Raw genomic sequence first — 24762 nt, 5'->3', positions numbered from 1 at the left:
CGCTCTTCCCTATGCATGGAGAATTAATATCTTTTCAATGAAACTCGCTTTTGTATTTAAGTTTTAAAAGAATTGTATATACAATTAAGGTTTTTTCTTTTTTTTGAATGCATTTTTCTTCTTTAAAGTAAAGTTTGATTAAATATTTTAATACACACTTAAGTTTTTGATAATGTTAATTTTTTATAATATTTGAAGAGGCAATGATATATATCTGTTTATATACTTTTGTATTATTTATGTAGCTTATGTCTTGAATTTCGATTATACAGAATTAAATTTGAATTAAAAATGAAAATGCAATTTTTATTTAAAATTCTTAAAATTTATATGTTTAGGTGGTTACTTGAAGTGTCCATAATTATGTCCCATTTGTTTTTGTTTTTCTTTTCTTTTCTTGTTTTTTGCTTCTCTTTTTCATGTAATATAATTAATATAATATTTAATAAAACTGATGAGAAGAAATGTTTTACTTTTTGAAAATACAGGTTAAATAATTAAATAAATAATTCTAAATGAAAATTATTTTTGCACTTAACAAAATTTAAGGAAAAAATATATATTAGTTTATTGTGTTTTTTTTAATACCCTACGTCAATTGTGGTAAAACAAATGCACGCAAAACACTCAAAAGTAGTTGAGAAAGACCTTTCTTTTTTTATACCGATTGTTTCAGCATTACTTTCTAAATGGGTTTAAGCTTGTCTGTCTATCTATCTGTCCTATTTTCTTGCGGTGAGACTACAAGTCGCTCTACTCGAGATATTTCTTTGAAATTTAGGACACTGATTTATTCCGTACCAAGGACGAACAATGTTGAAAATGGAACGAACCACTTTTTCAGACACTCTCCTTATCATGCCCTACTTTAAGAAATCATTATGCGAACGTCTGCGGAGTGGTATAGGGTATTTAATGGACACCGTGGCCTACTATAGTGTTTTAGCTTTTTTTTTTTCTTTTGTAAGTATTTGATTTTTATTTTTTAATTTGGTTCACGGTAAAATAACTGTTGCGTTATCTACAGCGTAGGGTGTACACGTCGCCGCATGATGTGAATTCCATATATTTTTTTTTTGTTTTTGGTTGATCAATTGGGAGATGTGACCTACTCGTGTAAGACTGTGGTTATCAGAAAAAAGTGAGGAAAAAGAAAGTGATAGGTAAGCGGCCTTAGCCCCTTAGTGATTGCGTGTATAATCGGTAAGAGTTATGCCTTTGTCGGCTGAGCATTCTCTCTAGCTGTAACTAAGGTAAATTCAACCGCATTGAGATTTGAACCCGCGAACGCAGACTTGGTAATTTCGGCTGCTCGCTACAGACATAGCAGGGAGAAGCGTCTATTAGACCCTCAGCGATGTTCTTTTGTCTGCCCTGCTCATTTTAAAAGTACTCAACAATGTTGGACCGTCTACCATTTGTTGTTTCTTCGGCGTTGTACATTAACTGTGAAAATATGAGCTAACTTCTAACATCTTTCTAGCAGACATCGTTTTAACATTGATTGTGAATGTTAGGAAATATCAAGAAATTAGACGTAAAAATTATTTAACTAGACATACGCTATCAATTAATGACATTCTTTGTATGTTATATACATTTGCATGCGAGTAGTGGCTATTGAGAATCGCTTTAAAGCGAACTTTCCATTTTTTTATTACTTTAACTTGAAATGAAAATGAAATACATTCTTACTATTTTTAAATGAAACGCGCGTATGCGATGTTCTTAGAAATGCTAGTCCATCATTTAGTTTTAAATGTTTTTAGTAAATGCTTATTCTTAGATAGGTACTAATGCTCTTTTAGTTATTGTATTGTTTATAGTTATGTAAACTTTATTACATCGTAATTAATATTTTTCCTTCGTTTAATAATTAATAAAAATTTTAAAGAAAAAAGTTTATCATTTCTATATTAAATTCTTAAAGTTATTGCCTTAAAATTTCATAACGCAATTACAGCTTATATTTGCTCATTTTAATTGATTTTTTGTTTTTACTTTGCATTAAATTTTAATTAAAATATAATAATAAATATAAGGAGTTATAAGGTGAGCTGATAATTTTATTTTAAATTAGTGTCTGCAGCCCGGAGGGCTTCTTTTTTTAGTTGATTTGTATTGCATACCAGCTGTTAGTCATTAGTTTTTAATAACTGGAAAATCCAGGGAATTATGAGATAATTTTTTGTTTTATCTTTAGCTCATTTTAATATACCCTTCATTTTACAATTAATTTTAACCTACTTAACCAATTATGATTTGCTCTGTTTTTCATTCATTCGTTTGTTCATTATTCACTACTATTATAATAAATTTTTTCATTTTTTTTCGCTCTACACCACGTAAGGTGTGCCAGAAGGACGTGAGATAAGTTCATTTTTTATTATACCGATGTATGCTCATCTGTCCGTCTGACCATCTCTCCTTCTTGTATGCTTATGTTCAAACTACATGTCGCAAGCTTTTCAGATATATGAAATTTCGTGTACAAACGTATTTTGGCCTAAGGTTCGGATCGGTCCACTTTTTCGACAGCTTTCCACATAAAACCCGTTTTTGAAAGGTCTCTATATGTATAACTATCAAGCAAAGTGGAGGATATTTAATGTTGGTCCACTATGGTAATTTTATTTTACTTTTATAGCATTGAATTAGGCATGTACCCGAACGCACGAGATTGTAAGGTGCTCTATTCGTACTTGTGTTAATATTCTTTGTGTCTGATAAGAAGCAAAAATAGGTATTAGAGATCTTTAAAAATATGTATAAAATTGTTTGCCATCGTGTTCCAAACGATTTTAGTTCTGTTCTTCCTTTCAAACACACGCCTACTGGCGGCGTCCGATAATTACTTTAGCGGTAGGAATAGATTCACGTTCTATTACGGGCTTGAATTCCTTAATGCTATTTTGTTCAAGAACAATGCTTATGGCAGTGCGGCAAAGTATTCAAGCATCAAAATCACTTTCTATTTACTTGGTTCTTAGAAAAGCAATCGAAAGTAGATCAAAGCTAAGTATATTTTAAACATACAGTTTGCTTAAGTATGTTTTCGTTTCGCGTTAAAATTGCGTTTTGTAAATACTTTCAAACAAAAATGATAGGGGGACACCCTTGTCGGTGGAAACGCATGCCCTTATGAACTTTAATTGTAAGAAGTTCATAGCCTTAATATATAATTTTTTGGAAAACAGAGAAGTATATAGTTTATTTTACGATTACCAATATAAGGGCTTAGAAGGATTACACGCGAACATCAATGGAGCTTTACGTGGAGAAAGGAATAGGCGAATGATCCATTTTGGATCTTAAGGAAAGCATTAAAACAGCTTGGAAAAATAAAGTTTTGCATGGTCCGTTACAGCGTCAAACATTTGCTCTAATGCCCTGCTTCATTATCAAATGAAAGAGATCGATAGAGGTTTTGTTTTTCGCAGTCGGTAGATTTGTTAAAGAGCTGCATTACTTCTGCATCGAGTAAATGTTCCCTTATCTTATGTTCTAATTGTGTATTCCACACTTCTCAAACTAATATCAGTTAGGGCTTGGGTGATTACAGATCAGTTAATATCAAGACGTCTGGTTCATTAGTTTAATAGGGAAGAATCTTTTAAGTTTTTCCGCGATGGCTCCATTAGGTAGGGCGACAAGAGATTTTCCTTTTATTCAATTTATTAGTGCCTCAAGACTTTTTTTCTTTTGGAATTAGCAAACTCAAAAAAGTATTTAGGATTAGCAAACAGAGAGGATTTAATAAACTGAAGGTATCTTCAATAATATATTCAATTCTTTTGATGTGACGAAAGTCGTTTGCTTTAAAGGAACCTTTACATGATAGTTATGAAGTGTTTCCTTTAAAGTAGAACTGTTCTATAGAACAGTTCAGTGTGTTGAAAAAAAATATAAAAAGACATTTAAAAAACATTTAAAAAAGATCTAAAAACATCTAAAGACGGAGCGGACAACAATTAGTTTATAAGGTTTAGTACGTAGTTCTAGTTATTATTACATAGCTTCGTATGTTTATTTCTTATATGAATAAAACTGTTTTTCGTTTCGATACAGCTTGGCTTAAGTTTAATTTGAGTTTATATTGGAAGGACATCTTTGGAGATTCTCTTTATTTCTAGGATATATTGAAATCTGGGATACAGAATTGTAATGGAATCGAAAGGTTAAAATAACGCTTAATGCTAAACAAATGCTAGTATATATAAAATGTCTTCGAAGAAGAACGTTCAATAAATTAATCTGAATAAAATATTTATTATCTCATATATAAGAAAGTTCCTATCCTATCTTTACTCTTAGAAATCCTACAAATCTCCACCTACGATTGTGCAGTCTTCAAATTAGAAAATAAACTGCAAGTTATGTTTGCTTATTTCTATACTCATCAGTGAGGATTTCATTTTATCAAAACGTTTCAAACGCCCAGAAGGAAGCTTCAACCGCTTAAAAGAATATACACTCGGTCAACATAAAATTCTGAATAGGTTTATGTCCGTACGTCCGGCTGTGTAATGTCTGTTGTAAGCATTCTCCTGGCCCTAAAAATGGGACTTCAAATCGTTCGAAAGATACGCCTACCATGTACCATGTCATTTGAGAGGTTTTTTGGTCATTACTCATAAACTGCAGCATATAAATGCACAGAAATTGGAACGTACACTCTCTTGATACTCTAACACAAAATGAGAAAAGTTGCCTACGTAATGTTCCATTCTTATATCCAAATTTAATTCTATTTTGGTATCTCTATAACGCGCAGAAGCAAATTTCAAAAGCCATACACCTGTTAGTCCGTGCACGTTTCTATCTGTCAAACTGTGTGGTATCTGTGGTATACATTCACCTATTGAAAATGGTTATACCAGGTCAAAGAAGAGGCCTAAAAAGTCCACACGTGCACGCAAACAAAAGTGACAAGGCTTCCCGTGTCTTTTGCTCCTTGCTCATGAACTACTACAGATACACGATATAAATTTCCGCAAAAGCGTTCTGCAAAAATGGAAAGAACCAAACACGCCCACCCATTTTTATAGGGTGTACATATTTATTGTATACTTTTTCTTTCTTCCAATCTTTTCTAAGATAACGCTGATGGAGGTAAAAGATTCGGTCGCAACCGAATATTTCTGTAAAATTGTCTAATCAATCTCTTAGAAACCTATTTTATTAGCCAACTGATTTAACAGCAATTCATAATAAGACTTACGGTAGTCATTAAGGCGATTGGTAGGCGTCGAAATGTTGCCCTAAGAAAAATATAATTTGCTTTTCTTAATTTAATTACTATAAAGAATATTTTGCATTTTTCCACCATAGAAAAAAAGGCAAAACGTCTCAATACTTTCTATAATTTCATTTAAGACATCAGTAAAAAATTATGCTAAAAAGTTTATTGGCCTAAATGTACGCGTTCATAAAATTCATCAAACTCTAACTTTTTATTATCGTGCATAACTTACAATTATTGGTCGTAGAATAATTGAGAGAAGACGATGTAGTCGAATAGAAAACATTTCTAGTCATTGAGATTAAGCACGTTTAGTTAAGTAAAACATGCCACTTGACACATTGGAATTAATCGGATGAGTATTGTAAAGTTTTTTACAAACAATTTTTCTATGGATATAGATTTCAGAGATTGGAAAATGCCATGAATCGAAAAAGATTTCGGATAGAATTAATTTCTGTTTACATTTGGCTTAAATATGGTTAAATAGAAGGACTTATAAATTTCAATTTCTTTGTTATTTTTGAAAAGATACGTACTCTGATATTATTAATTTGTTGTTTTCTTTTTGTAATTTTATATAGTATATTTCGTTTTCCTAACAATACATGCAAGCGTCCTCGTTCGACACACACTTGTACATACATATAAATCTATTTTCAATTTCTGAAATATTTTCTTTGGCATATAAGGACACTGGAATATTAGGTTTTTTAAATTTTTGATAATTTAATACAATAAACTTTGAGATTTTGTTATTAAAAAAAAAAAATGGTCAAGTAAACCGTAATTCCGTGCGGCATATTGATACTTTCGCTAAGATTTTTTATAACGCTGGGGCTAGCGTTATATTATCAACGAGAATTTCGTGCGAAATAATTTTTTTACAAATTCAAACGCAACTCTTTTTTGTTACCTTTTCTTTTATATCGTACGCAAACTAGATCGTTATCAATGTCAGCTGTATATGTAAATATTTATAAATGAAAAAGAAATTTGATGATAATTCTCTATTATTTGAAATATATATTTTTTTATTTTTTTTTTGAAAACTATTAGATATGTTTGCACTTCTTGTTTATTTAATGGAAAACATGGCAATCAATTATTGTATAATGATTTTCATAACCACCATCTAAGACTTTAGGTCTATTATATACAAGCAGAATAAGCTTATACCCGCTTATAATTTGAAAATCATCTAAGGCAAGAAAGGAGATAAAGGCTGAAAACCACATAAATTCGATGGCAGTAGTTGTAAGAGTGGTCATCGCCTTGAATCCACTTCTAAAAGTAGAAACTTGAACTGAACGTGGAATAAAATCATCAAAGATGTATACATATGTATATATTATAGTATATTAGATTTCCCCGTTTTAAGGCGAACATAATTTGCTTATGAGCTGTTAATTATTCAGTATTGTGTTCTCTATTTATTGAACGAATGTTTTTTTTTTTTTTTTTAATAGCAATTGAAAAAAAAAGAAAAGAACTGTAGAATTTGGAGAAGTTCACATAAGCAATAATTTTATATTTATGTAAATTTATACAAACTTAAAATTGGCTAAATTTAAGAAAACATAGATTTCAATCTTCGGAAATTTAATCATTGAACACTTAACACGTTTAAGATAAAGAAAGAGATATTGCGTTTAATAAATTTAACTTGAACAGAAAATCTTACTATTGACCTTTAAACTGGCTTTCTTGGGAATTAGCTAGTGATTTTTTGAGAGAATATTTTTCGCTTGGTAACACTATTTAATAATGGCTCTACTTAGATTATTAGTTTAAAAAATTAATTTTGTTAACTTATAAGCAGGTTATGCTTTTTATTTTGGAAAGCAATCCTAAAAGTCAAATACATTCGTAAAGAATAGAAAATTCTTTAAAGGACTTAAATAGGACCTTAGCAATAACGTAAAAATATACCACTCAGTTCGGATATCCATCACCAATGGATGAGAGGTATTTTCATTTTCGTTTCGTTCTGAGTATACGTTTTTTATCAACACGTTCACTACACCCAGAAAATGTCTTCAAACATCCTATAAAGTACACCCAATTCTTTTTTGCACTGTCTTTTTTTATAACATTTTGAAATAACGTTGTTTACCAAAGAAGGCGAATACACTGTTATTAGGCCGATTTTTTGCTCTAACACGAATCCAAAAAAAAGTTTTTTATTCTAATTTTGACAGTGTCTCACAGAACCTTATATACAACAATAAAGTACGATTGAGAGATCCTATGTGTGTGTCAGTTGGTTTATGCACACACATGTGTTAGAGATTTGCTATACTGGTGTTTGGCCATTAAGAATGAACAAAGACTTACGCGACATATCTACTGATTATAGAATTTGTGATCCAGTTCGTAAAGACGTAATAGGACTGAATGGACTGAATTTTGACTAATACACTAATCTCAATTTGTTTTTATAACAAAAATGAATGAGTAGGGTTATAAATATGTACTATGAGTTTCATTATTACTTTTTACACGGTTTTTTGAAAAAATATATAGAGCTTCATCTTATACGTTTTTTCAAGTTGTGGAACATATCACCAAATTCACCATGTGTTGCATGCATTTTTGTACACGATTTTTTTGCAGCTATTTCTAAGGAAAGCACCTACTATGTACAAAAGAGTTGGGTGTATACATAAATTTTTGATACCCAACAAAATCTGAATCTATTCAAGCATGTCCGGCTAGCTGTAGTGACAGCAAAAGTGAAGCTATCGGCTTTAAATTTGCCAAAAAGTTGGGGGTTGGTATTGAGAAGGGATTATACCGATTGAAGGACTCGCCTACAGCATCACCTAAACTGGGACGATCTCTGCTGTCCAAAAGAAAACAAAAAGTTGGTTTTTTGCTCATTACTTACAAACTACTGCGGATATACCTATAAAAATCTGAACGTATATTTTGTGGGCGATGGAATGGTACTTGCAAATAATTGAAAAAAATAGTAGTCACGTCTGCTTAGTGTTATAAGGCGTCAAATTTCATTTTTTTGTCAAAAAATTCGCAACGCCAAGAAGGAGGCTTTAGAAAACCTATAAAGTATGTACGTTCTGCGCCAATGTCAAATCCGGAAGGCTCCTAAGCATGTCCTTCTTTTGTCCGCCTGCAATGCAATTAAAATTGAAGACATCTTCGGTTGCAGTGTCTTCTGCTTCTTACTCACAAACTACAACAGATATACGATATAAATTTTCAACTTTATTCTACAAAAATGCAGAAAAACAGCCACGCCCGCTGAGTATTAAACAATAAGGAATTACCTTTTTTGCACTTTTTTAAAATCGTTTTTAGGATGGTAATTATGGATAAAAATAAATCTATATCTTGAATAATGACATTTTTGAGTCGAGAACACGCACAGCATTTAATGAATGTTAAGTCAAAAGCAGGCAATTTTAATGTATGTAATCTATACCTTTTTTGATGTTTCCGAAATCGTTCTGCCTATGTATATATATATATATATACCAACATGTATAAAATAAAAATAATTTTAAATTAATTTAAATCCTAGTCTTAATTTATTGAAAGAACAAAAAAAAAAAAGGAAAAGAATAAAGAAAAAAGAAAAGCTTTACAAAGTGTATCTAAATAAATATATTTATATAAATAATATTGCTTTTGTTGAAACTTTTTTATCTAAATTACTTTCGTGTTCTCTTTTTCAAAGGTTTGCCCTTAAAACAATTACATATTTTCTATATAATTTGTAAATAATAAAACTTTAAGTTTAATTTTTATGTAAAATTAAGTCAAAATGTTTTTACAATTATTTTGTGACTTTCCCTTTTTCTTCTTATATTCAATGACCATTTGTTTTCTTTTCTTGCTTTGCTTTATAAAGATGTTCTGAGATTTAGGCAATTTATAATGATGCGGTGTAATCGGGATTAACGTATGAAAATCCAACAAATTCTGTTTGATCTAAATTCATCATAAACACCTTATCGGTGGGTGTTAAGTCTGTTTTCTCCGATGTGAATTGTTTGTCAAAATTTGACACATCTTTGCGGTGTTTCTGTAAAGAATTATCGACATATTAGTTCTTCTTTATCATAGGATGGGAATATTTCACTTTAATTAAGAATTTCAGACTTTTAAGAAAAAAATTTCCCCCTATTTTTAACCTTACACCACTTGTGATATGAAGATATATTAAGTTTGTGCGTACGTATGCAAGACTCAGATGGACTTTAAGGATATCCACCTTATCTATCAATTCCGAATCACTTTCTAAACCGATTTAACCTTGTCTGTCTGTTTGTCCGCCTTGTTTTCTTTTATTAAGGGAAGTGGTGTAAAGTATTTATTAGTGGACCGTGTCACACTATAGTCAGTCTACTTGTTGGTCATAAAGCTGTCCGATGCACTCTATGCCATTCTCATAAATAGCATAACATGCATAGTATATATAAGGGATTTGTAGTATGTATAGGCCCCATTTCGGCTTTCGAAAGTACAAAATTGTCAGAAATAATGATTACGACCGCCCTTCTAATGTTCTAAAGTTTGTAGTCATGCACATATTTCCTGTGAAGAATTTGTAGACAAATTGATAAATTTACACATTACCAATTATTTCAATTACTCTGATATAAAATATTCCATTAATTGTCATATATATAAAGAAACTCAACAATTATTATGGAATAAAAGTTCACCTCGATACAGGCCAATAAATTATAATAAAGTTTCCATAAGCCATTATTTAACGATCCGTTAAGTTCAACAGTGCAGTTTTTACAAATTAACCTTCTACGGCATAATGATGATAACTCTCTCTTTTACTTTAGAATCTTGCCTATGTTTTCGTAATTTAGGAATTTCTCAAAACACGTTATTACAGTCCTTAGAACTGCTTGATTACAGAAAATTAGACAATACAGAAAATTAGTCTAATGTTTCTAAAACGATCTCAACTTCCAACTATTTTTGAAATTTTAAGCCTTCTATTCTTGTACACTGTTAAAAATCACCCATGTAGTAACTGCACCTAAATTTGTAAGAAGCCCTCCTTTATTTAACTTATAATTTTAATTGTAAGTATGTGAGTATAACAGTGTCTATGTACTAAATTGGTATGAAAAAGTTAGGCTAGGTACATCAACTTTTTGAACTCTCTGTCATATCATGGATCTTATGACAAGTAAGCGTTTATTTAACAAAAAATTCCAATTTTTGATATTTTATAATGAAAATGAGTTCATGGGAGTAATTTGTTATAAAAATCAACTGAACAAAATGTAGACCGTTAAATTTGAACAACGTCAGTTTACGTTCACGGTGTCATCCTAAGTACAAGGCCCTAATGGAAATTATGCCTTTATTTATAGTTTTGGAATTAATAAAATGGTGTAGAGAAAAGATTAAAACTCTTATTGAAAATTTCCCTTTATTTTTACTTTTTGATTGATATTTCTTTACCAAACAATTTTTATGAAAAATTTCCATTCTTACAATTTTCGGCTTAAACGGTGGTTGTACTTCACGATTTTCAATTTTCTCCCAATCGATTCGTCTAAAGAATGGATGTAAGCGTACATCCTCTTCGCCAGTTGCTCCACAACCCAATCGTTTACTGGGCTGTTTAGTTAAAAACTAAAAGAGATTATGAAATAATCCGTAATGCATTATTATTTTGCAATTTCGAAAAATATCAAAAAATATTATTTACTCCTTTGCAAGCCTCTTTGGCTTCTTTGCTTAAGCTTTTCGGATATGAAACATTGTGATCGGTAATAGCAGCAAAAAGTTCTTCTTCATCTTCGCCATCGAACGGGGGTTGACCCACTAGCATTTCATATAATAGAACTCCGTAAGCCCACCAATCGACAGATTTTCCATAAGGTTGATATAAAATAATCTAAATTAATAACAAAGACAATTTCAATAATATATAAAAAAAACGAAATTGAAACGAAAAGAAAAAGTATGAGAATGAGGTAGTTATATTCAAATATAAATATCGTGCAAAAAGTCGTTAAAATTATGGTCGCATCCGTTAGCTGTACTCTTTTATATCCGCCACCGGAGCTTTGGGGATATACACGTTTTATAAACACATTCGCCGCACCATGATTAAAGCTTAAGACGCTCTGAAAAGAGTTTATTTTCTTCTTGGTCAGTATCAACTTCAAGTGAATACATCTAGGCCATTGCTATAACTCTGTGAATTTGCATAGCTGACATTCTTATGACTGCAAACATTAAGTTATCGGCTCCCGATTTGGCAAAATTATTTCAAGTTCTACCATACAGATTGATTTTGAAAATGGATCAAATTGTCCAAGGGGTATGCCTAGACTGCAATGTAAACAGAAAGCAACTCGAATTTATACAATGATATATATACATAATGATAAAGCCTTCATACGGAAGTTTTGAGTGAACTTATAGTACCTACATAAAAATAGAAAAGGTGGCCTACCAAATATCATACACATCTACTTTAACCTTTGGGTACGTAAACAAGCAAAGTTGTTGTCGTAGGTAGCTCAGATAAGCGAAGGAAAAGAAAAGACACGCAAAGAGCGATAGTATGATCTTGCTTTTGGAGAGCTGTGCAATGACGCCATTTTGACGCTGATGATGCTGGTTCAACCGCTATGGGGAAAGAATTGCGTTACCGAAAGATGTTAATTGACTTTTGTAGTCTGCACAATTGATGGTGTGCATGCATACCATATTTATTTTCAACAAGACGAGATGCTACTTTTTATTTTTACAATATGACGAATTTTGCCGAGAAACTCTGAAAACTGCAATTTTTTTTCCACCTAATGACTTTCCAAAACATGTCAGTGTACCAAACGTCATCAGAGAGTCGCAAAGTTGCGACCTGTAGGTTGAACACAAAAAATATAGACAGACATCAGACGGCCAGAGAGACAGGCAAACGGACAAGCTTAGATCGGCAGAATAAAAGATGGGTCTATTGCCCCCTGGATGGGTCTTTTTTTTTGGCTTCTCAAGTTTTTTATATAGTTGTTGATATCCAAGATTCGGTAAAACGCTGTGTAAATTAAAATTAAAGAAAATTTGTTGTTTTGGATTCGGGCTAAAACAAAAAATTCGTGTAAAAAATGTGTACTTTCAATTCCTGCGAATTAAATCAACAGCTAACAGCTGAAATTCACCTTCGACTGTCGCTGTATACATAAGTTTCTTTTAAAAAAAAATTGTATTGATGAACCGAAAAAGGGCTGATTGTATATATGTATGTAACCTTAATGATTGAGGCTTATTTAAAAGCGTTAGCATTAGCTCTGGGCATCATTTTAAACATATGAAGGAACTTATTTACCTCTGGTGCTATGTAATCTGGAGTACCGCAAAATGTTTTGGTTGTCTTATCACCGACAATATTCTCTTTGCACATACCGAAGTCGGCTATTTTAACATGGCCATCAGCATCCAACAATACATTATCCAGTTTTAAATCGCGATATAATATACCTTTGGTATGTAAAAAGAATAAACCTGAAGCTATTTCGGCAGCATAAAATCTAAAACAAAATCACAAATGTTCGAATCAACAAAAATTTTCCGTAAAGCTTTCAAAGTTAATCAACTTACACTGCCACTGGCTCTTTAAATTTACCAAATTGTTGTATTTGAAACATTAAATCACCGCCATTAACGTATTCCATAACAAAAAATAAACGATCCTGATAGAGCAAAATAAATGGTAAATTAATGCAAAATATTTTTTTATTTTTCGCTTGCCATTGTTTGAAAACAGGAGTGTAATTGTACTAGAAATGGCGGCTTATCGGATAAAGCTAACACTCGTTTCTCAATCATAGTACACTCGACATCGTCATCTTGAATAATAACATCTTTTTTTAGTATTTTTATGGCATACAATTCTTCACCGCCTTTACGTTCAGCTAAGAGAACCTAAATTTTGGTAATGAAATATTGTTTTATGACTATTTTTTATTTTTATACTTTATATTAAGTTTTTTTCGTTACCTTTCCGAATGAGCCTTTGCCTAAAACTTTAATGAAATTAAAATCGCTTGTTCTTAACATATCTTTACGCGATTGAGCTTGAGCGTTAGTTTCGGTACGCATTACTAAAGGTTTCTTCTGTGACGATTTCTTTACAAAAAAATTTGGAAAAAAAAAAGCTTAATATTTATTGAAAGTTTTTATTTTATACCTACCCGCATTTGTGATTTTAACTTGAGTAAATCTTGCGTGGCATCGGCACATGGCACATTATAATATTCGCCTTCATCTTGTGTTAACAATTTAAACCAACCATTTGCAGGATTCTGTATATAAATATGTAAAAGGTTACATAGAATGTTTGATGTTCAAAATTATACCTTAATAATCTCTGAAATACCGAACGATAAAGAACCCATGAAATCGTTACGTGATGTGCGATCCCAATCCCATACTTCGATTAGTACGCGGCGATCCTTATCTTCTGGTTTAAGTTCACTGAAATTTAAATAATATATATCAAATTTTATGATCGAATTTTTCAAAAATTTGCAAAGACCAATTTTATTGTTGCAGACAAAGTTTCGAGATCCTAATAGTAATCCAAGTATGTGGGCAGTTAGTTGGGCATGTAAACATGAAATAGGAATTTTTGTATAGAAAATAACTATTTATTGTATGAATATTTTAAAAACATTTTATTCGAAGCTAGCCATTTATTCCTCTCCTCGGCCAGTCAATTTGCAGATGCCAAGCCTTCAAAAATCTTTCATTATTTCCGAGAACCATTCATTGAGTCGTTTTCTTCACGTCATCATTGTACACCAACGTTGCTTAATAAGTGCACGATCCACCGATGCATACCAGTGGTAATAAAAAGAGCTCGTAGCTTCGTAATGAGTAAGCCACAAGCACCAGCACTTCCCAATTGAGCGCATTCAACGTGTGATCACCTGGCTTTGCGAATGGATGGTTGGACGAATGGTCATTTAAAAAAGTGTCCTTGTGTTGGTTTTTTTTTGATATTCTCTTGGAATATCGAGCTATTTGCATCGATTGGGTGTTGACTGATAGTTCAAACTGTTCTTGTCCCACCAAACTCACAGGATCTGGATGGCAAATCTGGATGTACCTATGCATTTTTTCCTGGAGCTCTTAAAATAAATCCACTTTTTATGCCGACGACGCAAAACTCTGCGAACTTAACATGTTAAAAACTTTTGCAAATTACGTCATGCTAATAAACTCATATTGCTTTGAGTTGAAAATATTTGCTTAACGCTAACAAGAAAAAATTGCGCTAATGACATGGTTTACCAATAACTACATTGACAGTTAGGGCCCTCTTTGGGAAAATTCCGATTTCATATCTACGTAATTATATATATAATATTAGGTCATGCTTGAAAGTCTTCACTGCTTTTTCCACAGTGTCGAGGTTTTTTTTGTACCCTGCGCTTTTCAAATGATTCAAACCTGCCATGTAGATGACATTCAGTGCCTCCGCTACTTCCTCACGGTTTGCGTGCTACTTTTGCTGCACCGGCTGCAAAATTTCATCAACTATTCCAGAGAATGTAAGTGAATTTTTGGAATCGAGCAAACCATTCCTGGGCTCTTCGTTCACTCACAGCATTCTCACCATACATTTTACAAATTTATTTATTTATTTTTTTACCTTTTTTATGGTAAAAAACCATCACATAGCTTTAGATATTTTACTCATTTTCAAACCAATAGAACTTTTTACACGACCAAAGATTAGTAAATTGGGTTAACCAAAAGTTTAAGCTGAAATGTCACCTTTTAAACACATGTTCGTTTGAGGCAATCAGATGGCAGTCGTCCGGTATATAGGCGACAACATCATGCCCCGCAGAAACCGCGGAGAATTTTTAATATGCCTAATATGTAGCAGAATTGTAAATGGATAAGGTAGATTGTGTGATAATGTGGTTTATTGTATAAATTTCGATCAGGTCATAAATTTTTTGCCACCGTATTCTATTAAGACAAGGTTTTTGGTAGATTCCAAAATAATCGATTATTGATTCTACTAGGTGCTTGCATGTATTGTAACTAGCGACATCTATTGGTGCAAACAATACAGTAATTCAAAGGACCAATGTGCATAACGGTTACATTCGATGATTTTGACCTTTTCCTATTTTGAGGACCAAAGTTCCAGGGTTGTTTTGGTCATTTTTTTTTTTTTTTAGATTACTTTCTCTGCATATATTTTCTTCTTATTATTGATTCTGCTTTATTATTTTATAATGTTAGGAAACGCTTTTCTTGATACGGTTCGCGTCACTAGAACGTGGTCTTATTTACAATCAACTTATTTAAGGGCAGCATTATTTACAGTTTACTCAGTTTGACAACTTAACTTAAACTTTGTTTTCGACTCAGATGTTTTTTTCCGATTAACTTATTCTGCTCGGTTGATTATATAAGTAAGTTACTATAAATGATGTGTTTTCTGCTAATCTTTTTTGTCAGCCGGCAGCAGCATAACGCGCCATAAGTTTGCACTTGGTTTTTCAATTAGTTGGAATATATACAAGTACATTATCTTATGTTATATCATACACCGTTTTTCATACGTCAAAATCCTTTATTCTCTTTATATATATTTTTATCTCTCTTTATAAATGTACGTCTATAATATGTACTTTCAGTAAATTTAGTAGAAGAAGATTGTAGAGATTACTAATTATAAATGGTTTCGAAATTTAGTCGAAACGCAACGCCGATGGTGACGATAGGCTTCGAGGAAATGTCAAGACTGTTTCTTCCCTCTCTCTGATTGAAGCCGTTGTGCTGTGTGGGTATAATTTGATAATCCGTCGGCATCCGCGCAAAGAAGTGCCGGATTAATTGAGGAGAGATATTAACTAAGGGCAGGGATTTATTGAGGGCGATAAAAGTAAATTGTGTAACTGAGAGGGCAGAGTGAAAGACGAACGGTGTAATTAGGGATAGAGCAGAGTCCATTATTCTCTAGAAACTTTCGTTAAATTGTCGAACGCAAATAATAAAGATTATGGCCTTGTATATTTTTTATAGGCGAAATATACGTGTTTCGGTAATTTATCGACTTAAGATTTAATCCGAGGAATGTTAAATGCCTGGATAGCACGGTTAGCTATTCCCAGAACACAGCAATAAGATAAAAAAAATTCCACACAGCTAAGGAGTTTTCAATCTTTACCCTACATGTGTTTACCAGACATAGACATGAAAAACATTTTTATTAATATGTATTGTACCAATTTTTCTCACTAAATGATTTTCGAAGCGCGTGTGAAAAAATTAAAAATTTATGTAAGTTAACTTACAATTTGATGGTTTCATTCCATATGGGATTTAGTGAGGCTTTAATAGTGCGAGTTTTCTTTTTAGTTTTTTCCTGCTCGTCGGGTATAAGCTTAACCTTAACATAAGGATCACTAAGGCCATTGGGATCCATTGGTATAAGATTACGGCCCTCTTTTACTAGAAAAAAATTAATATAAAAAACAAAACGAAAATGAATAAACCTTTAGTCAATTAATGCAAAATTTTCGATTCCAAAAGCATTATTCTCTAGGTTTCTTTCGTTCCCATTCAGGGCTATGTAGTATACTAGTTGAAGGAGTACTTTTTTTTTAATTTGTTTTTTGCTAGTTTTCTTTTTTTTACTTACTCTGTGTTGTTAAAGTATTTTCTTTAACATTCAATTCCAAATTAATGCGTCCACGCCGTTCAGTGTGATCACATCCGCATAAGCTGGGCACGTTTTCTTTGCAACGTGCATGCACGTTCATGTCACATGCTAATTTACACATAAGTCATATAAAAATTAATATAATTGCTACAAAATATTTGTTAATTTTTTAAGTTTTGAAATGTTTTTTGAAAGTTCTATAAGTTTAAGATGTTTTTGAATAGAAGTTAGGTGAAGAGGATGTAGGTTAAGAGAACAACTACTCACACAATAACATACGATCTTTTACACAAACACACCCTGTTGGACCCGCACACATATGTATATAAATATTTACAAATACTCGGATATATAGTTAACAACGGCATTTAGTTAAAGAAGAATGCAATAACAACGAAAGGAAAACTCAGCTTTTATTCTTACGGAAAAGTACTTACCTGACTGTTAAGAAGAGAGAAAGAGAGAGTGCGACGGCAGCGTACAACAGTAACTAGTAATAACCATCACCTTACTCTAGATGGCACATAATATATTTTACTTTTTATTGTCAACAGTTTAATGCAAAAAAAAAGAAAAAAGCAAAAGTAATTTTCCGCATGGCAAAGTTTGTCCATACACGTGTCTACAGACGCTTTCAATGTATTCATCATATCTGTGTGCGCGTATCATGTTCTTTACTACGCTTTTATGTATGTTTATACAGTAAAAGCTCCACTGTTTCACTATTCGTGGATTAAAAAAATGCGACCAATTCCTATATTCGCGGCTATAATTTTTTTTATTTGCGGATTAATCCAGGCCTTTAAGCTCTATTACTTTAGACGAATCTTTAAAATCATATTGGATAATATGGAATGTAATCCTGATATGAATGTTATGGAATGCAGGAACAACTTTGACATAGCAAAATGCATCATTGGAAGAACTGAAGCCGCGCACATTTAAGTTATGCTGGAAAAAACTGTGGCCTGCTCTGAATACGGAAAATGACGAAGAATCTGTGCAAGTTCAAGCTTTGACTGCAAACATAGCCGAAATCGCGAATGAAATAGGACGAGATGGCTTCGAACAGACAGAATCAAGTGACATTCGGGAATTGCTTGAATCGCAAGATGAAGATTTGACTGAAACCGACTTGGAGGAAATGTGAAATTCACAGGCTATTGAAGAAGAGTCTTCAACAAGCACTGGAAACGTGACATTTAATTTGAAAAATCTTAGTTAACGTTTAAGAATGGGAAAGGAGCTACGCGATTTCTTTGTGAACATTGGTCCGTCTCTGGAACGGAGTCTTATTGTTAAGAGGCAAATTACTAATGCGACTGCTGCGTATCAGTCTGAATTGAAGGAGCTTTTAAAAACTTCCAAGCAAGAGAAAATTACAAAATTCTTCAAACCATTGCCTAAGTATTAAGATAATTAATCAAAATGTTCAAGAACTTTAATTAAATTGATTTTTTCATATATTTGATTTCTCTTATTTTGTCACCTAGGAACGTGTCCCCTATAACGCCATATAAATTACCATTCCGTATTCGCGGTTTCTGCATTTGCGGCATTTTTATGGAGCGTATATCCCGCAAATAAGGAGCTTTTACTGTATATATAAGAGATTTTTCTGAAGCTATGTACGAGATTCTTTGTTGTCTTTGTTATTGTTAATTTAACACTTTTTTTATATACACATTCTCATCAAACCAGGATTATACGAATTCATTTCTACCAGTGCTTGCGCTGCGTATGTATTAAAATGCACTTCATGTTTATATAAATTCATCTTCATTTATTTTTGAAAAGAATCACATTAAATTCAATCTTCTGGCTGTGTGTTCATAAAACTAATTAAGTGAATTCACTATAAACATTTTAAACACACATTACTATGACTCTGAAATTACTGATTACATTTTCAATGCTTACAAGAGTGCATTGTCTTTGTTGATTGTGATTGCACTTTAAGTGGCCTCCGTTTTCTCCACATAGTTTTCACTTTGTAGTCCTTGTCGTTCCCCTTATTGTTGGGTAAGGAAATGAAACAATCTGAAATGTATCTTTCAAATATATAGGAGTATATGAAAAAAAAGAAGGGGAAAAAACTTTATATGCCTTAGAGAGAATTTGCGTATCGTTGTGTAACATATATGCAGAAATTCATTTATGTTTTTAGGTTAATGCATAATGCTTGCAAATTATACCTATTTTTGATGTTTGCTTGCACGCCGTGTAACCAAGCAAATCTTTAGTTTCTTCTCTATTTTCTTTTAGGTTAATTTTATTTGAAATTACATTGTGTGAAGTGAGAACTGGGAAAACTTATCTATGTGTCTAATTTTTGTATTGACTATTGGTGGCTTAAATTAACAACCAGAAATTCGTTTCCTTCGTTTATCTGCTTCTTCATCTGTATGTTACAATACAAGGTTAATATATGCAGTGGATAGATTTCGTTTTATTTTTATTCATATCATGATCTGGAGTTAGACAAGAGATTTTTTGAGAGATTTTTTTTCATCACCTGCCGCATATCCTACAGTCGTCAGTGGTTGCGAGTTCAAATCTCGGAGTGATTTGATGATCACACTCGGTCGTGGAACCTTGCACATAAGAATCGCGACTAGCAAATCGTCGGTGGTCATGGGTTCAAATCTCAGAAGTGCTTGAACATACTTGGCCGTAACTGTAGTAAATGCTCAGGCGATAAAGGCACAACATTTAATGGTTGGGTACACAAATCCACTTGGGCCTATCTTTCATATTTTCCTACTTCTGGCCATTACCATATTACGCGTCTAGGGAAAACTCCCTAATTGGTCATATTAGACAAAGAAAAACCAAAAAAAAGAACATATTTTTGCAACCTTCTGTTTATCCCAGGTATTTATAAAACGTGGATCCAATTTGACCGTTTACGATATTCGATATTAATAAAGTAACTGAATTTATGTATACGTAGCACCAAAAATATATTTAGCACGTTCGAATTTTTTCAAGGATATTTTACTTTTATTTTCAGAATATATCGCCTCATCAGGACAATGTAATATTTTTATCCGGCAAGGGTGTTTTTTAAAAGATTGGATGGATCACTTAGAACCAAATTTTTGAAGGTATGTTCTGTTTTTCGCATTTAAATTTTTAAAATCGTTAAAGAATTTTTACGAACCTTAAATAGCGCAAACAAATTACATTGATTTCAAAAGATGTATTTGTAAGTAAGTTTCCCTTTACCGTCGCCGACTTTACTCTTCAGTGTACGGCAAATGAATACATTTTCCGGCGGCATTTAAGAGAAACCATATTGAAGAGCATGACAGAAGTTACTGTTTAACAAAAGTAGTAAAGCAACGGTACATTTATAAACCCGACGGACATTGCACATAGGCGCACATACATCCTTATACAACTTGTTGGTATACTTCTTATGGTGGTATAGTTACGAAAGGATTTCCTTGTATTTTCTCTTGTTTATGCATAGAAATATACCAACAAAAAAAGGCAAAAAAAAAAAATATTGTATGTTAAGTATTCTCTGATATGCTTATGCATACACACAGAAACACAAATATTTGGTACGTAAATTTATTCATAAGCATTAACATAGAAACTTTTACATGTGCTCACATTTTTGTAGCTTTGCATGCATGTGCTGTGCGTATTAAGAAAAGAAAGGGTTCAAGAATTCATAAAAACGTAAACGTGCAACAAAAATATAAGTTTTTACGAATTATAAGGTAACTATTATTGACATTGAAACTGAGATGTAATATTTTCCACACACTGAGCATACTTCAGACAACTTGTTACGTAAGATGTTTAGGTGTTTAGGTTTACGGATTGGTTTATGATCGTTAAGAGATATGTGCGACACATAGCTGCACAAAAATATTAAAAATTAGAATAACCTTCAATTATATTCTACGCCTTTTACTTTGTAGAGTATACGAAATTAGTAATGATTTATGCAACAGCTAAGAGGGCTTGATATAGACTCATCTTTTATTATCTATTTAAGCTTATGTTCGCACTCGTTTTTTGTTGCAGTTTTTCAGATATTCTTACGAAGCTTTGATCTAAGGAAAGCTTGTATTTCAAGGACAACAAACAAACGTTTAATTCAATTTCCAAGGTTTTTTGACAAAAATCGCGAAGTAATAGTGTTACAGCATCGCACGGGTAACATGAAAAGTTAAGATCTGAAGATCCTCATTTTTTGATTCCGTATAACCGTCTCCTTGTTTTAGCAGCAAAGGCAAATTTTTAACATAGTAATCGTAATAGTAACTTGATATAGAAATGAACTTTGCCAAGTCTAGATTACATAGGTCTATTTCTTGAGCTTCAATCCATTAAAGGATTCTCATGAAATGTAAGCCTTTATATGACAAGATATTCTTATTTTTAATACCTGATGACGAAAATATGTGACGAAGAATTCTAAAAGATTATTAATTTTACTAAATGTCAGCTCATGTTTTGGACCCCATGCTCTAATTAATAGTTTGTTATAACAACACAGAAGAAATCATTTTGCAAAAAAATTAATTTTTCTCAAATTGGATCTAGATTGCTCGCCCTTCAGACGTCTTTCCGAATATTGCTCCTGATATGTTACTGTGTTCAAAAAATTAGACCAATTTAATTTTTTTTTTTTAAAATCCATTTACTATTCCAAATCTATTTCGGCGTCTGTAAAGAAATCCTCAAACTTAAAGAATATTCCTTATTAATAGTTTGGCCCAGCGGAAGGAATTCGTAGTGCGCAGCACCGCGATAACCGAAGAAATAGGTCTTGACTCACCTTTTGCACGATATTCGTCCGTTCGATCGGTTGTTTCTGGGTCGAATGCGTAGGTACAAGTCTCATACCACCTATTAACGCTTTTCATAACTGGTTGATGGTCAGAAATCATCTTCTCACAGATTTTGACGTTTTTGGTATCAATCGAGGTATGACGCGTTTCAGGTTGAGCTCGTTCGGGACGCTTTCCGTTTTCAACTCCTTCCCGTTCTTTTTTGTTCATACTATCTGTACACATTTCTTTCTAGCAAAATTTGCTCACCAATAGATTCTTCGGCGTTTTTTAAAAAAAGGTTTCCTGATATGCGATATACCTCTGCAATTTAGCTTGAATATTGGTCTGTTTTTTTGTTCACAGTATTGCATGGCATCGATGTATAAGATTTGGTTGGTATGTTAGGAGAAAAGTAAGTGAAGAATTCTATTAGGCTAAATGGGGTAGGATATGTGATGGATGCCCTTGCCCGCGCATAATGTTTTAATCTGTTCTTCCGAAGATTAAGGAAATCATTGCTTTACAATAATTGAAAATGAAATTTTAGAAATTTTTGGTGTTTTTTTTTACTAAGTTGTTAAAGTTTAAGAACTTTTTCCCCTTCATTCTGCAATGAATGCGTTTCTCTCATTTCTCCCGTGTCCATCAGTCAAGGCTGAAAAGATGGAAAAGTGACAGACAGATTACAATTCTGGCTGCATACGTGATCAAATCGCATCTATTTAGGTTGAAATGTATCGTATTATTAATCGGGAGGAAACATATACGCACTTTCGCACAATCTGTGTGCGCGTATGTCCACCAGTTATAGGAGGATTTAAAATTGCAAAAATTAAAGTAATTGATCTAGAAATATTAAGTTTCAAAAGGAAATTGATCTATGACTAGGAATCTCTATAATAATTAGATCTTCAATGTATTTCTTCAGATATATACTGATTAAAACAGTTTTAAGACAGTTTACAAGGCGCTAAAAAATGTTGTTAATTTTTTATCCGAAAATAGTTTGAAATCTGAAACCAATTCGGTTAAAATCTACTTTTTTCTCTTTTCGTACTCATCGTTAAGGTAAGGACAAGTAGCATAATACGACGAGAAGCGGTAATAGGAAAATATTGGGTTTTTTCGGTTAATGAAAAGATAATCTATTATTTTTAACAAGTGTAGAAGTTCAAGAAAAGTTGTTGAATTTTAGTAAAAATTTTCTAAATCAAAAATGGTATTGTGCAAAATTTGCTAACATACTAAAGAAAGATGAAAAATTGCCGTCGTTTGCATTTAATATAGCCTTAAAATAGAAGTCCTCTAAGGATATAGAATAAAATGGCTGCCAAATTGAGCGTATACTTGTTAAATTCGATGTTTTCTTTTTTTTAATAATATCATTTAATTAAAATCATAAATGTTAGTCATCTTGAAAAAATCAAAATGTAAGTCATATTTTCATACAGTAAGAATAATAAACTATGTGCACAGAATCTAACAATTGTGTGCTTAGAAGTTCTGCTTTTACTTTAATTACAAAAGGTACGCTGTCGTGTTTGGTTTCTATTTCAACATCGGAATGCAAATTAATGTGTTTTCAAAGGAGAGTTCCTTTTCTTGTGTACATTTTGTGTGTCTAAAAAATTGTTGAACACTTGTCTCGTTTTCATTGACTAGAGTGGAAAATATGCACAAAATTAAAAGAAAAGTGGTGGAAAATAATCGTTTAGATTAAAGGAGAAATAGCTGAGAATATAGTAATGTAGGTTGGTTGAAGGTTGGCATATGAAACACATTGTTTCTCGTCTTGTTGAGAAGGAATACAACATTTTTTTTGATAAAGTGATTTTTAAGCGAATGATACTCAATGAGTACTATCGATCATATTTGCTAACCTAAAGGATTACTTTTTGTTACAAAACTAAAGTTGATGACTACTTCACTCAACCATAAAGAAAAAATTGAAAAAAAAAAAAATTCGAAAGCAAATGTTTAGCTTGAATGATCTCGCAAACGCCTTAATATTACAATAAATAGTTTGAATTATTGTTAGAAATGCTCCATGTCAGATGAAACTTTATCAACACAATATCCAGTTTCCTACCTGATTAATATCAGCTTGCAAATCAATTTTCACTTCGTTTAAGAGTTTAATTTTCCACTACCTTTCTCTCTACGATGAAATTGTGTTGCTTTTAGTTTCTTTTAGTTACTGAAAGCCATCTTTATTACACGCACGTATATGAACGCTAAAGCGATTTATCATGAAATTCTGACGGTACCCACAATGAAATCGTATACATTCACAATGCATATGTATCTATATATATTCTCAGAAAAATTTGCGCATATAAAATAGGGAGTAGAGAGAGAGAACCAAATCTGAGTCAATGGAGCAGAAATATGCAAATAAACCCTACGTAATCATGCGTTTGCAAAACATACCCCCGGTTTTAAATTCGCAAAGTGGTAAATACGTATATACATGTAAATACGTACATACATCATTTAAAAAAGAGATTGATATTCAGATACATCGTTAAAAACAACAATAACTGCAGCGTAAAACAAGCAGTAGAACAAGCACACAATCAGTAAAATTGATATATTATACGCGTCTTTTGCCTTTTTGTAGAAAAGGCAGAAAGTTTCGCTTGACGGTTTTATTCCCAATTTTCAATTTGAATAACGGAAATTAAAGTAAACAACTTAAAAAAAGAAAAAAAAACGCAATACCTTAGTGAACATATTGTCATTATATTCATGCATAAATGCATATACATATACACTTACATAGATATACTTACATACATACATATAAACATATATATATGCCTATGAATATAATTACGAAATGTACGCTTAAATTACACATACACACTCAACTTGCGGACATGGTATGTGCGAAGCGTAATTTGTGGATTTACTGATAATTAAATTTTAATCAATTTTCATTAAGGGATAAAAGCTATTTAATATTAAGTAATATGAAGCGCACATCAATATTTTAGATTTTACTCACTCGTTTCTTCTGATTATTCTCTCTTCCT

The 24762-nt window shown here is 32.2% G+C and overlaps 1 protein-coding gene across 9 annotated transcripts in view; it reads right to left on the bottom strand.

Moving 5' to 3' along the window:
• Positions 1-9064: 9064 nt before the first annotated feature.
• LOC119642219 (protein kinase C, brain isozyme) overlaps positions 9065-24762 on the bottom strand; it is an 89559-nt gene continuing 73861 nt past the window's right edge. For 4 of the 9 annotated variants that reach the window (XM_038041267.1, XM_038041268.1, XM_038041272.1 and 1 more), the window contains 11 exons: positions 16914-17042; positions 16567-16723; positions 13606-13723; positions 13441-13551; positions 13247-13375; positions 12998-13171; positions 12848-12939; positions 12576-12777; positions 10947-11135; positions 10730-10870; positions 9067-9290 (listed from right to left, as the gene is read on the bottom strand). In XM_038041267.1, the coding sequence (XP_037897195.1) occupies positions 9138-9290; positions 10730-10870; positions 10947-11135; positions 12576-12777; positions 12848-12939; positions 12998-13171; positions 13247-13375; positions 13441-13551; positions 13606-13723; positions 16567-16723; positions 16914-17042 (1595 nt within the window). In that variant the 3' untranslated portion in view covers positions 9067-9137. Of the gene's footprint in view, positions 9291-10729; positions 10871-10946; positions 11136-12575; positions 12778-12847; positions 12940-12997; positions 13172-13246; positions 13376-13440; positions 13552-13605; positions 13724-16566; positions 16724-16913; positions 17043-21732; positions 23145-24762 lie in introns of those variants that run through there. The other 5 variants (XM_038041263.1, XM_038041264.1, XM_038041266.1 and 2 more) reach the window with 3 other exon arrangements.

Source organism: Glossina fuscipes, unplaced genomic scaffold (assembly GCF_014805625.2).
Source record: "Glossina fuscipes isolate IAEA_lab_2018 unplaced genomic scaffold, Yale_Gfus_2 221, whole genome shotgun sequence".
NCBI lineage: Eukaryota > Metazoa > Arthropoda > Insecta > Diptera > Glossinidae > Glossina > Glossina fuscipes.
This window is presented reverse-complemented; position numbering and strand designations above follow the sequence as displayed.